This window comes from Musa acuminata, unplaced genomic scaffold (genome assembly GCF_036884655.1).
Source record: "Musa acuminata AAA Group cultivar baxijiao unplaced genomic scaffold, Cavendish_Baxijiao_AAA HiC_scaffold_703, whole genome shotgun sequence".
In the NCBI taxonomy this organism is placed as follows: domain Eukaryota; kingdom Viridiplantae; phylum Streptophyta; class Magnoliopsida; order Zingiberales; family Musaceae; genus Musa; species Musa acuminata.
The window spans coordinates 2,689-20,000 of NW_027020938.1; the positions used below are offsets into that span (position 1 = coordinate 2,689).

The 17,312-nt window shown below is 34.5% G+C and overlaps 2 protein-coding genes and 2 non-coding genes across 4 annotated transcripts; 2 read left to right on the forward strand and 2 right to left on the reverse strand.

The window, feature by feature from the left end:
- Positions 1–1,239: 1,239 nt before the first annotated feature.
- Positions 1,240–12,235, forward strand: LOC135663344 (cytochrome f). Its single transcript, XM_065176810.1, has one exon. It carries the CDS (start codon positions 3,238–3,240, stop codon positions 4,198–4,200), a length of 963 nt encoding a protein of 320 aa, XP_065032882.1. The 5' UTR covers positions 1,240–3,237; the 3' UTR covers positions 4,201–12,235.
- Positions 7,944–8,017, reverse strand: TRNAW-CCA (transfer RNA tryptophan (anticodon CCA)). The gene has a single exon. It is a non-coding gene; the product is annotated as a tRNA-Trp (tRNA).
- Positions 8,182–8,255, reverse strand: TRNAP-UGG (transfer RNA proline (anticodon UGG)). Its single transcript has one exon. It is a non-coding gene; the product is annotated as a tRNA-Pro (tRNA).
- A 1,682-nt stretch (positions 12,236–13,917) lies between the features above and the next one.
- LOC135663343 (photosystem II CP47 reaction center protein) lies at positions 13,918–15,861 on the forward strand. Its single transcript, XM_065176809.1, has one exon. It carries the CDS (start codon positions 14,191–14,193, stop codon positions 15,715–15,717), a length of 1,527 nt encoding a protein of 508 aa, XP_065032881.1. The 5' UTR covers positions 13,918–14,190; the 3' UTR covers positions 15,718–15,861.
- Positions 15,862–17,312: the final 1,451 nt, after the last annotated feature.

Genomic DNA, 17,312 nt, shown 5'->3' on the forward strand with positions numbered 1-17,312 from the left:
TGCTGAACCTAACGCCTACATTGCATTTGCGGGTAAAAGAGTAATTGAACAAACATTAAAAAAGGTAATACCTGAAGGTTCACAAGTGTCTGAGTATTTATTCCATAAAGGTTTATTCGACCCAATAGTACCACGTAATCTTTTAAAAGGTGTTCTGGGTGAGTTATTTCAGCTCCACGGTTTCTTTCCCTTGAATCCAAGTTCAAAAATGTAAGTATAGCACTAGATTCAGTATTTTATTTGTAGCGAACAAGTATTTAATTCGTCGTAATCAGGTGTTTTCTTTGGTGACATAAGTTCTCCTTGTAATAAGAGACAGAGGTTTCGGATAATTTTTATTTTATATTTTATATATTTATTTATTATATTTTAGAATATAGAATATATAGTTTAGAATATAGAATATATAGTTTCTATCTAGTCATTTTCTATCTAATCATATAGAATTTATAGTTGATATTACTTATTACTTATAAATAATATTATAAATAAATAATATTTATTATAATTTTTTATAATATATTTATAATATAATAATGGCTTGATATAATATAATAATGGCTTGATATTACTTATAATAGATATATCATAAGTAATAGATATATCATAAGAAGATATCTTTCTAATAGATAGAAATATTAAAACAGATAGAAATATTAAATTGAGGCACCTATTCTATGACAGATCCAACTTACCCTCTATTTTTGTGCCTTTAGTGGGCCTAGTATTTCCGGCAATTGCAATGGTTTCCTTATTTCTTCATGTCCAAAAAAATAAGATTGTCTAGACCCAATGGGACCGAATCTTATCAATTTATTTCAACACTGGATGATAATACAGTAATTATCTCGTGTAATATGGTATGATATGTGGCTCTTTCCGAACACACAAATGAAAGAATCGTTATGCGGATATATGATATCTGCATAAATGCATGTATATGTGAATATAGCTGGTTCAAAATGGATTAGTGAATATTTTAAATAGAAAGTCAATGTATCTAACCAATTACTCTCCTAATGTTTCACATCAGAATAGTGCTAGTTGATGAAAGTTACTTCGGGATCAAGAAAGGTAAAGTCAAATTTATTTGGGTTATTCGCTCAATTCCAATCGAATGCACTGGATCTAGTATAGTATGAATTGGCGATCAGAACATATATGGATAGAACTTATAACGGGGTCTCGAAAAACGAGTAATTTTTGCTGGGCCTGTATCCTTTTTTAGGTTTCACTAGGATTCTTAGTGGTTGGAACTTCCAGTTATCTTGGTAGGAATTTGATACCCGTATTTACATCTCAGCAAATCATTTTTTTTCCACAAGGGATCGTGATGTCTTTCTACGGGATCGCGGGTCTATTCATTAGCTCGTATTTGTGGTGCACAATTTCGTGGAATGTAGGTAGCGGTTATGACCGATTCGATAGAAAAGAAGGAATAGTGTGTATTTTTCGCTGGGGATTTCCTGGAATAAATCGTCGCATCTTCCTTCGCTTCTTTATGAGAGATATCCAATCAATCAGAATAGAGGTTAAAGAGGGTCTTTATACTCGTCGTGTCCTTTATATGAAATCAGAGGCCAAGGAGCCATTCCCTTGACTCGTACTGATGAGAATTTTACTCCACGAGAAATTGAACAAAAAGCTGCCGAATTGGCCTATTTCTTGCGCGTACCAATTGAAGTATTTTGAAACGAACTGAAGTGAAGAATAAAATGAAGAATAAATATTTTCTCAAGATGGGGGAAGGAACTTGCTAATTCCTCTTTTAATACAACTGAAGTTTCTTCATTCTTTTATACTAGAAAAAGGTCTAATCTAACTAACGAATCTAATCTAATAAGTATAGATATAAATTCATCAAACCTATCCGAACATGTATTTCGTAATACAGAATTCATCTTTTTAGGCCCAAGATTTGGAATTGATACCCTTTTCTGGTTAGACGGTGAAACATTTCGAAAGAATTAATTGATCCAGGGGGAGTTTTTTCGTCTCGAAACTCGATTCGTTACTTCAAGTGGGTTTTCGAGTATTCATCGAAAGGAACAAATGAAAATAAAATTGGTTCAAATTTGCCCAATTGAGATATCTGGAATAATATTTATTTCTTTTTTTCTCATTTTCATCCGAAAAGAACTCTTATTCTATGTCTATATTCCTTCTAAATCAAAAAAAAAATAAAATTATTACACAATAATAGGAAAGGAATAGACCCATAGGTCAATACCTTGTTATACAACTCGTGCTTCAAAGAAATATCAGATCAGATAGAGTCAACGAATGAAGCAGGTTCATTAACAATTCAATTCACAGAAAAAAAAAAATGAAAAAAAAGAAAGCATCGGCCTCCCTCCCATATCTCGCATCTATAGTATTTTTGCCCTGGTGGGTCTCTTTCTCATTTAATAAATGTCTGGAACCTTGGGTTACTAATTGGTGGAATACCAGGCAATCCGAAAATTTTTTGAATCATATTCAAGAGAAAAACGTTCTGGAAAGATTCATAGAATTAGAAGAACTATTCCTATTGGACGAAATGATAAAGGAGTACCCGGAAACGCATATACAAAAACTTCATATAGAAATACACAAGGAAACAATACAATTAGTCAAAGCACACAATGAATATGATCTCCATATCATTTTGCATTTCTCGACAAATATAATCTGTTTCGCTATTCTAAGTGGTTATTTTATTCTGAGTAATGAAGAACTCGTCATTCTTAATTCTTGGGTTCAGGAATTCCTCTATAACTTAAGTGACACAATAAAAGCTTTTTCTATTCTTTTAGTTACTGATTTATGGATCGGATTTCACTCGACCCATGGTTGGGAACTAATGATTGGTTCGGTCTACAACGATTTTGGATTGGATCATAACGATCAAATTATATCTGGTCTTGTTTCCACTTTTCCAGTTATTCTAGATACAATTGTGAAATATTGGATCTTCCTTTTTTTAAATCGTGTATCTCCTTCGCTTGTAGTAATTTATCATTCAATGAATGAATAAAGAACTCATTTGATCTTATTATATCAATCAAATCAGAATCTTTCTTCGTGTATAAAGAAAGTATTTTCAATTTGACTTAATTCTTTATACTTTTATCTGTTCAAGGTATTCGTCCTATATTCCAGTACAATTATTCCAGTACAATGACAGACTCGTGTATAGGGAACTATACTAGCTACCTATCTAATTTATTGTAGAAATTCGGGGATCAATGATTGGACATGCAAAATAAAAATACTTTTTCTTGGGTAAAGGAAGAGATGACTCGATCCATTTCTGTATCGATCATGATATATGTAATAACTCGGGCATCTATTTCAAATGCATATCCCATTTTTGCGCAGCAGGGTTATGAAAACCCGCGAGAAGCAACGGGACGAATTGTATGTGCCAATTGCCATTTAGCTAATAAACCCGTGGATATTGAAGTTCCGCAAGCTGTGCTTCCTGATACTGTATTTGAAGCAGTTGTTCGAATCCCTTATGATAAGCAACTGAAACAAGTTCTTGCTAATGGTAAAAAGGGGACTTTGAATGTGGGGGCTGTTCTCATTTTACCCGACGGATTCGAATTAGCCCCCCTTGATCGTATTTCTCCTGAGTTGAAAGAAAAGATAGGAAATCTGTCTTTTCAGAGTTATCGTCCCAACAAAAGAAATATTATTGTGATAGGTCCTGTTCCCGGTCAGAAATATAGTGAAATCGTCTTTCCCATTCTTTCCCCCGACCCTGCTACGAAGAAAGACGTTCACTTCTTAAAATATCCCATATACGTAGGTGGGAACAGAGGAAGGGGTCAGATTTATCCTGATGGTAGCAAAAGTAACAATACAGTCTATAATGCTACATCAGCAGGTATAGTAAGCAGAATAGTACGTAAAGAAAAAGGGGGATATGAAATAACCATAGTTGATGCATCGGATGGACATCAAGTGGTTGATATTATACCTCCAGGACCAGAACTTCTTGTTTCAGAGGGTGAATCCATCAAGCTTGATCAACCATTAACAAGCAATCCCAATGTGGGAGGCTTTGGTCAGGGAGATGCAGAAATAGTGCTTCAAGACCCATTACGGGTCCAAGGTCTTTTGTTCTTCTTGGCATCTGTTATTTTGGCACAAGTTTTTTTGGTTCTTAAAAAGAAACAGTTTGAAAAGGTTCAATTGTACGAAATGAATTTCTAGGTGCAGAGATTCCTTAACATCAAGTTGGTAAAAAGCGCCGAATTTTTTTTGATCCATACAATTATGTATGATCAAAAAATCTGTAAACCTTTTTGGTTGCTTTGTTTATACTTTTTTTTCGTTTTGCGGGATGTCTGGAATTCATTACTTGTATCCTATTCTTAGTAATAGACAATAGACATACAAAGAAAGAGAATACAGAGCAAGGATGGGAAAAATGAAAGAAAGAAATCCTTTTAGGAGGGATTACTAGTCTTACGAGTCTTCTATTCGACACAAGAAAAGGGCGGAAAATCCTTTTTCTTGTGTCGTCTTATATCGAAATAATAATGATTTTTTCTCCTGTTCGTCAAAGATTACCATTCCTTCTTTTCCGGGTCCACCAGAACTCTTTTGGTTAGATTCATAGGAAGTTGTGGACAAACAAAAAGAGAGAAAGGATTAGGGGAATAATTGATTGAGCAAATAGAACTTCTTCAATTAACTTAAACTTTTAACTTAGAGAAATTATTCAAGAGAAATTATTCAAACAAATTATATTATAGAGTTTTATAGAGTAAGTTCTATAGAGTAAGTTCTATTAGTAGTTTAGTATAGAAATTATTTGCAGGATGTCTCATGCGTAGAAATCTATATAATATTGTATTATTCAGAAAATCCATTGATTACTCTTTTCTTGTTTCTTCATAAGAGTTAATATTATGGAGGAAAGGAAGAACAGAGACTATGAATCAATCAATAGATTCAATTCTTCAAAAACATTATTAAGAAACAAAAGAATAGAGTGGTTTGAAACATCAGAGCAAAGGATCCGTTTTGTCATTTCATTTCTACGAATATAATATTTTGATTATGTTGACTGGCCAATTTGTATGTTATGGAATAGATCATAATCTTCCTATAAGAGTAAGAAAAGAACTCAACGGGACCTTATCGCTCTAATTAGACAAAGGAGGGTAAGGTCCCGTTGAGTTCTTTTCTTACTCTTTCATGTCTACAATCCGGTTTATCCGATTACTAGAGAGATGAACCCAACCCAGAATATGAACCGTAAAAGAAAACACCTATTAAACCGATCACAGGAATACCAGTTACAGTACCAACCAGCCAAAGAGGAATCCTTCCAGTAGTATCGGCCATTTCCCCTACTTTCCTCCACATTTTCTCAAATGGTCGTGCTAGAGACAAAAACAGTCATGGATAATTATGAGGATGGTATCTTTCCGAATGGGATAAGAGAATTCCTACTATTCTCTTTCTTTCTTTCAATTGAAGAAATAATTGGAAAATAAAACAGCAAGTACAAAAATGAGTAATAAACCCCAGTATAGACTGGTACGATTCAATTCAACATTTTGTTCATTCGGGTTTGATTGTGTCATAGCTCTATAATTCAAATTAGGTTTATCGTTGGATGAACTGCATTGCTGATATTGACCCCAAAAAAGAAACGGTAGGTACAGCTAGTCCGTGAACAGCCAACCATCGCACTGTAAAAATTGGATAGGTTCGATCTATGGTCATTGGGGGCCTCCTAAAAGGATTTACTAAATTCATCAAGTTGTTCCAAAGAATCAAAACGGCCGGTTATCAATGGAATACCTTGTCGGCTCTCTGTGAAATACTCGTTTGGCCGAGGACTTCCAAACACGTCGTAAGCTAAACCCGTACTGACGAATAACCAACCCGCAATGAATAGGGAAGGTATAGTAATGCTATGAATGACCCAGTATCGAATACTGGTAATAATATCAGCAAAAGAACGTTCTCCCGTGCTTCCAGACATTCTGAGCTCCACAAATTTTTGTACATTCAAAAAAGGGAATCGATTCCTTGAAAGATGGGATCAGTAAATGGAAAACTACTGATATTGCATCTTTGTGAGATCGTCAATTTTGTACCAAAGGTTTATTTCAAGTATACCGAATCAGTATAGCTATCCTTCCTCTGGCACAGCAACGCAGTCTCGATCGGTACCGAAATGCTACATAATTCTTTTCTTCTTTTTTTGTTCCTTGTCTATGCATAACTCTATGTTATTCAATAGATCAATAGAAAATTACTCAAATTCCTTATAAGATTTCCATTATTGGATTCATAATAGAAAGTAAAGATCTTGGAAAAGCGTGAATCGATGGTTTCTAATAATTTATGAAGCATATTATAATATTCACACAATTCAATTATATGTATGCGAAATCTATAATAAACCCATTTTTTGGTTAAAAGTTTTTTTGTTCAAATCTTTTTATTTCAAGTAATTGGTTGGTCGTATAATACAATAAATATACTGTAATACAAAATACAATAGTATATACTATATTAGTGAAAGAAACAGAACATGAAAGAAACAGAACCCAGTTGGAACAATCCATATTCGTGATGCAACCGTTATTGTATTAGATCCAAAACAAAGGTTCTTTCTTGACCAAACTAGAAGTATGGAACTCCATGATATGGAAAGACAGAATATAGAATCTAAAAGGATAATGGAAGTTGTTCGTCTTTGAATCGAGTTGGACCTGAAAAAAAAGAATAAAAATATAAAAATGAAAAATAGAGTAAAGGTTTTATTTTTTTCGATAGATCGTGGGACACCTTTTTCTTTTCATTCGAAATATTATGTTATGGGCAATTAAGCAACCTATTACTGTACTGAGTCCAATGAGTTAAAATAAATAAAAGGTAAATAGTATCAGGCCGTTCGTTCCAAAAAGGATTAGATCCTATTGAAATAGAAAGGAAATGATTAAAATGGAATTTTCAAATCCAATTCTTTTATTCCAAAATTACTTAAATTACTTATATTTTATTTAATATTTTATTTAATATTTAAGTATAAGTCCATAAGTAATTTAAGTTTTGAATGAAGTTACACGGCACAGTTCTTAATTACTATTACTTTTACTTATACTTTATATTTTACTTACTTTTACTATTACTTTATTCAACTCACAAATACTTTATTCAACTCACAAATTCCACAATGAATCTGTTGATTCCGAATCATAGGATCGGTCAATGTCACAGCAGATGAATCGAATTTTTCTACCTATGTCACTCTTAGTTAGTCTTATCTATAATGACTGATGAATCCAGAATTTTCAATTGGAACTAAACTAATTCTGTCAATTGATTTTTTCTTGCCGTCGTATTTTGTAAAAATTGAAACTTAGGTAAGTGTTTTATCAACATATGTAGCAAAAGAACATATCTAATTTAGCTCTTTCATGCTTACTATAACTAGTTATTTCGGTTTTCTACTGGCTGCTTTAACTATAACCTCAGCTCTATTCATTGGTTTGAACAAGATACGACTTATTTGAAATGAATTGAATGAAAAATTGATAAAAACGAATATTTCTCTGAGATTCCGGGTATTCTATGGTTCTTTCTCACATCAATTGCCAATTCTTGGTCATTGAGATTCACGGATAATTCAGATTAATATTTAGGGATAGATCTTACCTTTCTTTTTATCCCCTTAAACAAACCGAAATGATTGAAGTTTTTCTATTTGGAATCGTCTTAGGTCTAATTCCTATTACTTTAGCAGGATTATTCGTAACCGCATATTTACAATATAGACGTGGTGATCAGTTGGACCTTTGATTGAGTAATATTTCTTTCTTTTTTTGATTGACCTCCTGCAGGAAGGAGGTCAAATTCAAGTTACAATTCAACTTTTTGTTTTGTTAAATTATTAATTATTTTATTGTGATTCGACATCAAATAAACCGAATCACGCTCTGTAGGATTTGAACCTACGACATCGGGTTTTGGAGACCCGCGTTCTACCGAACTGAACTAAGAGCGCTTTCTTATCCTTATGACAGGAGATACGACTGTACTGTAAAGAAAAGTAATTTTTCTACCCCCAATACGTCTTGCATACATATAGTATGCAAGACCGGAAGATTATGTCCAATTTTAATCGATCTCAATGAATCCCTCGTTACTGCCCATGGGAGAAGTAATAGGTAGGGATGACAGGATTTGAACCCGTGACATTTTGTACCCAAAACAAACGCGCTACCAAGCTGCGCTACATCCCTTTTCAAAATTGTTGTACAGTTTCATTGTACAAAATCCCTGTCTTGTTTTCCATATCGTCATTTTCTCCTCCATCTATATACAATTTTCTTGTCATTTCTTCTTTTTGGTTTCATATAATAAAAGAATTATATACATCTGAAACCTAACGTATAAAAAAGTTAATATTTATCAGTAATGCTCAGGAACAAGGGATTAGATTTTTTTTCTTTTACAAAAAAAGAAAAAAATCTATTGCTTCATTGTACATATCTATTTTAGTTAGGAATCCTGTTTAGTTAGGAATTCCGTGTAAAAAAATACAAATGATCTTGAACTACAGCATCTGACCATATATGTATTACAATCCATAATAGAAGGAGGATTTTCAATGCGAGATATAAAAACATATCTCTCCGTGGCACCTGTGCTAAGTACTCTATGGTTTGGGTCTTTAGCAGGCCTATTGATAGAAATTAATCGGTTATTTCCGGATGCCTTGTCATTCCCCTTTTTTTAATTCTAGTTATTGATTGATATGCGAAGAAATGAAGAAAATTAGAGATACAATTCCACGTGACTAAAATTTCGAATTTCGCCCCTATTTTTTCAGTTCTTTAGGATAGGAAGGAAAAGAAAAAAGTGTATTGAACCTCAGCAAAAATGTGGTAGATCGAAGATCGAATTTTGGAGAACAGAAATGAAAATGTGGATCCAGTCTACGGCGAGTTCCACGAAATCATAGCATAGAAAGAAGATATTTAACTTAAATAATAAATAAAATAAATATTAATAAAATATTGAGATTTAGGATAGGAACAATTGAGAGTTAGAAAGAAATTGTATTATTTAATTATTACTCCATTAAATTATTACTTTATTATTCTAGTAAAATTGTTACTCCATTAATATAATATTAATTATCATTATATAATGAAATGATAATTGCAACGAAATACTTAGAAATTCCATTTCTAGTTAGTAACTTCTATCGATTTTTTTTGTTCTTTTCTTCTTCTTCAGCTCGGATCGAAAATAGAAGAGTTAAGCCGATCCAAAATTCAAAGGAGGTTCATGGCCAAGGGTAAAGATGTCAGAGTCATAGTTATTTTGGAATGTACCAGTTGTGCCCGAAATGATGTCAATAAAGAATCGCCAGGTATTTCTAGATATATTACTCAAAAGAATCGACACAATACGCCTGGTCGATTAGAATTGAGAAAATTTTGTCGCTATTGTAACAAGCATACGATTCATGGAGAAATAAAGAAATAGATCGAACAGAACGCGTGTGCGCTCTCGCCAAGGAAGAGGAAGAACTTAACATATATTTAGAAGAACTTAACATATATTTAACATACTTAACATATATTTAACATATATAATATACATAATGTATAATATACATAATGTATAAGATATATAATATACATAATGTATACAAATCAAAGCCTATTTTGGTCGGATCTGAACTGAAGTGAATAAAGAAATAGAATTTTAGAAATAAGGAATAAACCATGGATAAATCCAAGCAATCTTTTCGTAAATCCAAGCGATCTTTTCGTAGGCGTTTGCCCCCAATTGGATCGGGGGATCGAATCGATTATAGAAACATGAGTTTAATTAGTCGATTTATTAGTGAACAAGGAAAAATATTATCTAGGCGGGTGAATAGATTGACTTTGAAACAACAACGATTAATTACTATTGCTATAAAGCAAGCCCGTATTTTATCTTTGTTACCTTTTCTTAATAATGAGAAACAATTTGAGAGAGCCGAGTCGATCCCCAGAACTACTGGTCCTAGAACCAAAAATAAATAGACATACTCTTCAATTGACTCAAAACTCCAATTGTAACTCAAGCTCAGATTGATGTTTTGTTCGAAAAGGCCTAGAATCTAGAGCGGGTTCCTGTGTTATAAGAAACAAAAAATGGAGAAAATTTTTTTTATTGAAACATATTCGTTCATTCCTATTACTATCTTAATTTCTTTTTATTCTATTTTCCCGGAGTTCCTTCTCCGGGGAATTCTGTTTCAATCATTCCTGTACTGTATATTACTTTAGAATCTACTTTATTTGATGATCTTGTTGGAAATCATGTAAAGACAATTCTTATTTGATATAGCTATTTGTGCAGGTATTTTACGATTAAGAAGCAATTGCTTCTTGTACAGATTGTGTATTAATCTACTATAACTATACAATACCTTATTATCACGAGTTACTGCATTTATCCGAGTGATCCACAAACGACGAAAATCCCTCTTTTGCCTGCCTCTATCTCGATGAGAGGAAGCCAAAGCTCTCATTTTCTGTTGAGTAATCGTTCGAGTAAGTCTTGAATGAGCTCCTCTAGAGGTTGATGCAAATAAACGAATTTTTGTTCGACGTCTCCGAGCTGTATATCCCCGTCTAACTCTGGTCATTGAATCAAATTAAACCTTAATGAATAACTAATTGATTTCGATTCTTTCAGTCATCCTTTTCCCCTCTCACGGTCGATTAATAACAAAACGGATTATTCCGATATATAAAATATAAATTCCAATGGCTTTTGCTACTATAACCTTCCTGACCACAATTTTTTATTCCGTCCAGGCATTTCACCTGCAAATAAGAAATTATAATGATACTCAAAAAAAATAGTGGGTTCCATCGTTTCTATGGTTACTTCTTAAACGGTGAGGTCCTCTCTATACACCGGAGCCTCTTCTTTCATTTAACCAAATGGTATTGTGAACTTGTATAGTTCACACTCTTTGGCTCTACCCATCAATTATAGAGTAATAACTCTTTTCACACTAAGAGTTATCTATACAGTGACGGCATTTAATTAGGAAAGTTGGCTAGGTAGCTGACCCTCTTAGTCCGCTCTTTTAACAATAGGCGCATAATCTTTTTGCTTCTTATAATACTATTTCCTCCGCTTAATGGATAACTATTTGCTACCAATGGGGAATTGCTTTTCATCTCAAATCTAGGTGATTGGATTTGCACCAATGGAAACCATAAATTCCATACACAATATAGGTATATGATAGATCTTTTCCATTTACCCTATTCATTGGTACCGGTCATTGACACTGGAAAAATTGTCTCATTTGTTCGAACTCATGATCTGAACGAGTCGCACATACACCCTAGTACATGTTCCTCGACGCTGAGGACATCCTCTAAGAGCGGGAGATTTCGTAACATTTCTTATCGGCTGTCTTGCGTTTCTAATAAGTTGTTTAATAGTTGGCATGTCGTATATATATATATGTATATATAGAATTAGAATGGAATGGGTTGGTTTAGATCGATCTTAACCTGATGATTGGATTGATGATTATGAATTTTTTCTATTCAATACCAAATCACAGAAAATTCGAATTATGGTTTGAAATGGATTTACACGAAATCCCCGGTATTTTCATTTTCGACCGCTACGAGATCAACAATGCCATGAGCTTGGGCTTCTGTTGCTGACATAAAAACATCCCTTTCCATGTCTTCGGATACAACCCATAAAGGCTTGCCCGTTCTTTGTACATAAACCTTTGTGAGGGTTTCACGAAGTTTCAGTAGTTCTTCCATTTCCAGGACAAATTCCCCTGTTCGTGATTCATAAAAAGAACTAGCAGGTTGATGAATCATGACCCTAAATATATTGATATTGATATAACATCATGAACGGTTCCTCTATCTCGTATGATTGGGCTAATGTAAGGGATAAAAAAAAAATAACAAGAAGAAATTGAACAACCGTACAGGCATCTTCTGTGCGTTGCATACGGCTCCGCAATGGAATTTACTTTTTTCTTCTCTTCTATTCTATCTAAGAAAGAAAGAGAATCCATCTGATTCAGATCGTTGAATGATCCATTTACCACCCTTCCTTTCGTAGGAGTCAAAAATACTATGATGGTTCTGTTGCTTTATATATTTATCTCGTCTGTGATTTAGCAATCCCAAAGTGCCTTTCTGATACGATCAAATAAGGAAAACTGATCTTTTTTTTTTTCATTTTCGTACTCTTCCATAACATAAATATCAGAAAGAAACTTCTGGTGTGGAAGAAAAATGGTTTGTGACGCTGAAATGTACCCCCGACACATAAAATCAACAAATCGGAAATAACCTTTGTTTCATACTACTATCTCGATACAAAATCTCATGTTATGAAAAAACAATAATGGTTTGTTCATATCGAACTCGAAGTGCCATGCTATTATTACTTATTATTCATATTCAATATGGCGAAGGCATAGTCTTTCTTTTTTTTTTCAAATAAAAACTCATTGGCGCCAAGCGTGAGGGAATGCTAGACGTTTGGTAATTTCTCCTCCGATCAGAATGAAAGATCCCATAGAAGCGGCTAACCCCATGCATATTGTATGCACATCGGGTGGCACAAATTGCATAGTATCATAAATAGCTATTCCTGATACTACCCATCCGCCGGGAGAGTTTATAAACAAAAAAAGATCCCTAGTATTATCTTCTATACTGAGATATACCATGAGACCAACAATTTGATTTGAGATCTCGCTATTAACCTCTTGACCTAAAAAAAGTAATCTTTCTCGATGAAGTCGGTTGATTAGGACAAAATTGGTTCCTTTAGGAACTGTACGTGCACCTTTGGATGCATACGGTTCAAAAAAATTGCGAAAAAAGAATCAATGTGTCGATTCCAGTTCTATTTTTTTTTTTTTTTTTTCTGTAATAGGTTTTTGTTTTTCTAATAAAGCTTCCATTTTTAAAAAGACATGAGATGAGTTTTGGCTTCCTTACCTATAAAAAAAGAATTTACTGAACTTATTGAAATTGAACAAATCTCTCTCATTGATGTATTGTTTCATCGACATTCAAATCACGATGTAATTTTCTTGTTTCTGAATGGGCCTTTTCAATTCTTTTAGGTTCATGTTCTACTCCGGGAAAAGATCTGTCCGAATTCCATTTGCACATATAGGGCAAATGGTCTCAGTACCACTTCTTTTTGTTACGACTTTTTTTTTTCAATTCGTTTCATGCCTTTCCCCAATCATTCGATGTACTCATCATACTATTCCGTTGGTTATTGGTTGGACGTTTGAAATCACTCCTATAATAAGGATAAGAATCGTTTATGATACAAGCGGTAATCATACATTACATGGATTACCAATTTGGTATTTTCTGAACGGAGCCTGGATACTTTATTACTTTATTTTATCTGGATACTTTATTACTTTATTTTATTTTTATTTTTCCAAGTCAACCATAAATTCTCCTAATTGATCCTCAAAATAAATAAATTGATCTAATTGCACTTCACGCTCCGAATGATTGATGGTTCACATCAATACAATATTTCTTAGGCGAAACAGAGGATATTTCGATCGAGGGAGAGAACGGGTAAATTCCATATAACCCAATATGTCTGACAAGTCGCACTATAAGTCAACCCAAACTGCATCTTCCTCTCCAGGACTCCGAAAAGGTACTTTTGGAACACCAACGGGCATTAAATTAAAGAAAAAATTGAGTACTATACTTCACTTTAATGTGGAAACATAACAATGGCTTTATCGTCTTCATCCCTTTTTCTGTTTATTGTATTTTATACATAGATTTTTATACATAAATTGGAAGGTTTATTTTATAGAGTAAGACAGAATGAATAAAGAAAAATTTTAACTAACGGATCAATCGTTGGAGTAATAAACAAGTATCTATGCATTCGTTTCCCGAAAGTAGAACTAATCCTCCCATTGCGTATTGGTACTTATCGGGTATAGAATAGATCTGCTTCTCTTTGTTCTTACGAACAGAATTGTTCCATTATTTTCAATGGAACGGAATAAAAATTAACCCTTTCTCATACGGAATCTACTGAAAAGGTTAGATACATAGTATAGTCTTTTCCAATGCGATAAAATAAAGTGACATAGTGTCTATTTTTCTTTGATAAAGGGGTATTTCCATGGGTTTGCCTTGGTATCGTGTTCATACTGTCGTATTGAATGATCCCGGTCGATTGCTTTCTGTCCATATAATGCATACAGCCCTAGTTGCTGGTTGGGCCGGTTCGATGGCTTTATACGAATTAGCGGTTTTTGATCCCTCTGACCCCGCTCTTGATCCAATGTGGAGACAAGGTATGTTCGTTATACCCTTCATGACTCGTTTAGGAATAACCAATTCGTGGGGTGGTTGGAGTATTTCAGGAGGAACTGTAACGAATCCCGGTATTTGGAGTTATGAAGGTGTGGCAGGGGCACATATTGTGTTTTCTGGCTTGTGCTTCTTGGCAGCTATCTGGCATTGGGTGTATTGGGACCTAGAAATATTCTGTGATGAACGTACGGGCAAACCATCTTTGGATTTGCCTAAGATCTTTGGAATTCATTTATTTCTCTCAGGGTTGGCTTGCTTTGGCTTTGGCGCATTTCATGTAACAGGTTTGTATGGTCCTGGAATATGGGTGTCCGATCCTTATGGACTAACTGGAAAAGTACAACCCGTAAGTCCAGCGTGGGGCGCAGAAGGCTTTGATCCTTTTGTTCCCGGAGGAATAGCCTCTCATCATATTGCAGCGGGTACATTGGGCATATTAGCAGGCTTATTCCATCTTAGTGTCCGTCCGCCTCAACGTCTATACAAAGGATTACGTATGGGCAATATTGAAACTGTACTTTCCAGTAGTATCGCTGCTGTTTTTTTTGCAGCTTTCGTTGTTGCTGGAACTATGTGGTATGGTTCAGCAACTACCCCAATCGAATTATTTGGTCCCACTCGTTATCAGTGGGATCAGGGATACTTTCAGCAAGAAATATATCGAAGAGTTAGCGCCGGACTAGCCCAAAATCTGAGTTTATCGGAAGCTTGGTCTAAAATTCCCGAAAAATTAGCTTTTTATGATTACATTGGTAATAATCCAGCAAAAGGGGGATTATTCAGAGCAGGGTCAATGGACAACGGGGATGGAATAGCTGTTGGGTGGTTAGGACACCCCGTCTTTAGAGATAAAGAAGGGCGCGAGCTTTTTGTACGTCGTATGCCTACCTTTTTTGAAACATTTCCGGTAGTTTTGGTAGATGGAGACGGAATTGTTAGAGCCGATGTTCCTTTTAGAAGGGCAGAATCAAAGTATAGTGTTGAACAAGTAGGTGTAACTGTTGAGTTCTATGGTGGCGAACTCAATGGAGTCAGTTATAGTGATCCTGCGACTGTAAAAAAATATGCTAGACGTGCCCAATTAGGTGAAATTTTTGAATTAGATCGGGCTACTTTGAAATCTGATGGCGTTTTTCGTAGCAGTCCAAGGGGTTGGTTCACTTTTGGCCATGCTACGTTTGCTTTGCTCTTCTTTTTCGGACACATTTGGCATGGCGCTAGAACCTTGTTCAGAGATGTTTTTGCTGGCATTGATCCAGATTTGGATGCTCAAGTGGAATTTGGAGCATTCCAAAAACTTGGGGATCCAACTACAAAGAGACAAGTAGTCTGATACAACATTGCTCTGGTATCTTTCGCCTCTTTTTTTGATTTGACATAGGGTTAGGGTACTGAAGAAATCTTGACTTGAATCACCATCTTTTCTTTGACTCTTTCCTTTTCTTTATATGGTAAATGATGCCAAATGAATAGGTGTGGAAGCTATAATTGTAAACCACGATCGAATCTATGGAAGCATTGGTTTATACATTCCTTTTAGTCTCGACTTTAGGGATAATTTTTTTCGCTATCTTTTTTCGAGAACCGCCTAAGGTTCCAACTAAAAAATGAAATAATTTTTCATTATCTCAGTTGAAGTAATGAGTCTCCCCATATGGGAGGCTCATTACTTCAACTAGTCCCCGTGTTCTTCGAATGGATCTCTTAGTTGTTGTGAGGGTTGCCCAAAAGCGGTATATAAGGCGTACCCAGTAAAGCTTACAAGTAAACCAGATATGAAGATGGCGACTAGGGTTGCTGTTTCCATTTTTAGACAATTTCAAGATCACAATGGATCTACGATAAGATCGTTTATTTACAACTACAACGGAATGGTATACAAAGTCAACAGATCTCAACCAATGATTAAATAGGATTTATGGCTACACAAACCGTTGAGGATAGTTCTAGATCTGGGCCAAGACAAACTACTGTAGGGAATTTATTGAAACCATTGAATTCGGAATATGGTAAAGTAGCTCCGGGCTGGGGGACTACACCATTAATGGGAGTCGCAATGGCCCTATTTACGGTATTCCTATCTATTATTTTGGAAATTTATAATTCTTCCGTTTTACTGGATGGAATTACAATGAGTTAAGTTTATAAGAACTTTGAAGTCCTAGTTTTCAATCAAAAAAATTACTTTACTTAAAACTCGGATTTCTAGACCATTCTGGTAGTTCGACCGTGGAATTTATTTGTTTCGGTATCTCCGGAATATGAGTGTGTGACTTGTTATAATTGATCCTATTGATAATACAGAGAATGGTCCTGTTATCTCTATCGAGATGATTCTATTTCGTCGGATAGTTATTCTAGTATCTGGAGCACGGAATATATATAGAATATAGAATAGATTAATAAAAGAAATATTAAAACTATGATTCATACCTACTATTCAGACCTCGCAACCGGACTCAGAAATTTTCAAATAGATATTTCCTAAATCAAACGATTTTTCTTCCTTCGGACTTATTTTTTTCTTGACCGAAGGACAACTCTTTTTCTAGATTTTGTTGAGTCATTACATTCATCGAATAAGTGATCATCAAAGGGTTCTTACTCAGAGAACCTTTGAGTTTAGCTTGAGGCTTTGCTTTATTAAATTAAATCATCGTGGTTCTAGTATGAATCTGGGGTTTCAATTGATTCATAGGGTCTCAACAAGCAAATTCCTATCAATAGTAAAACAAGAATCAATCCGCATTACACAAAAAAACAAGAAATAAAATAACAAATAAAAAAATAGGGAAGAGAAGATTCAAAAGGCCTGTAATGATCAACATCAAAAGAGACAGATGAGCCAACTTGATATTTTGAGGCATTATCATACAAAGAAGAAATTTCTTATTTTTGTTACTTCGTATCTTCGGGTCGGGGCAAATC

Coding starts and splice junctions, on each gene's coding strand:
- LOC135663344 (XM_065176810.1), top strand. CDS start 3,238: ATGCAAAATAAAAATACTTTTTCTTGGGTAAAGGAAGAGATGACTCGA.
- LOC135663343 (XM_065176809.1), top strand. CDS start 14,191: ATGGGTTTGCCTTGGTATCGTGTTCATACTGTCGTATTGAATGATCCC.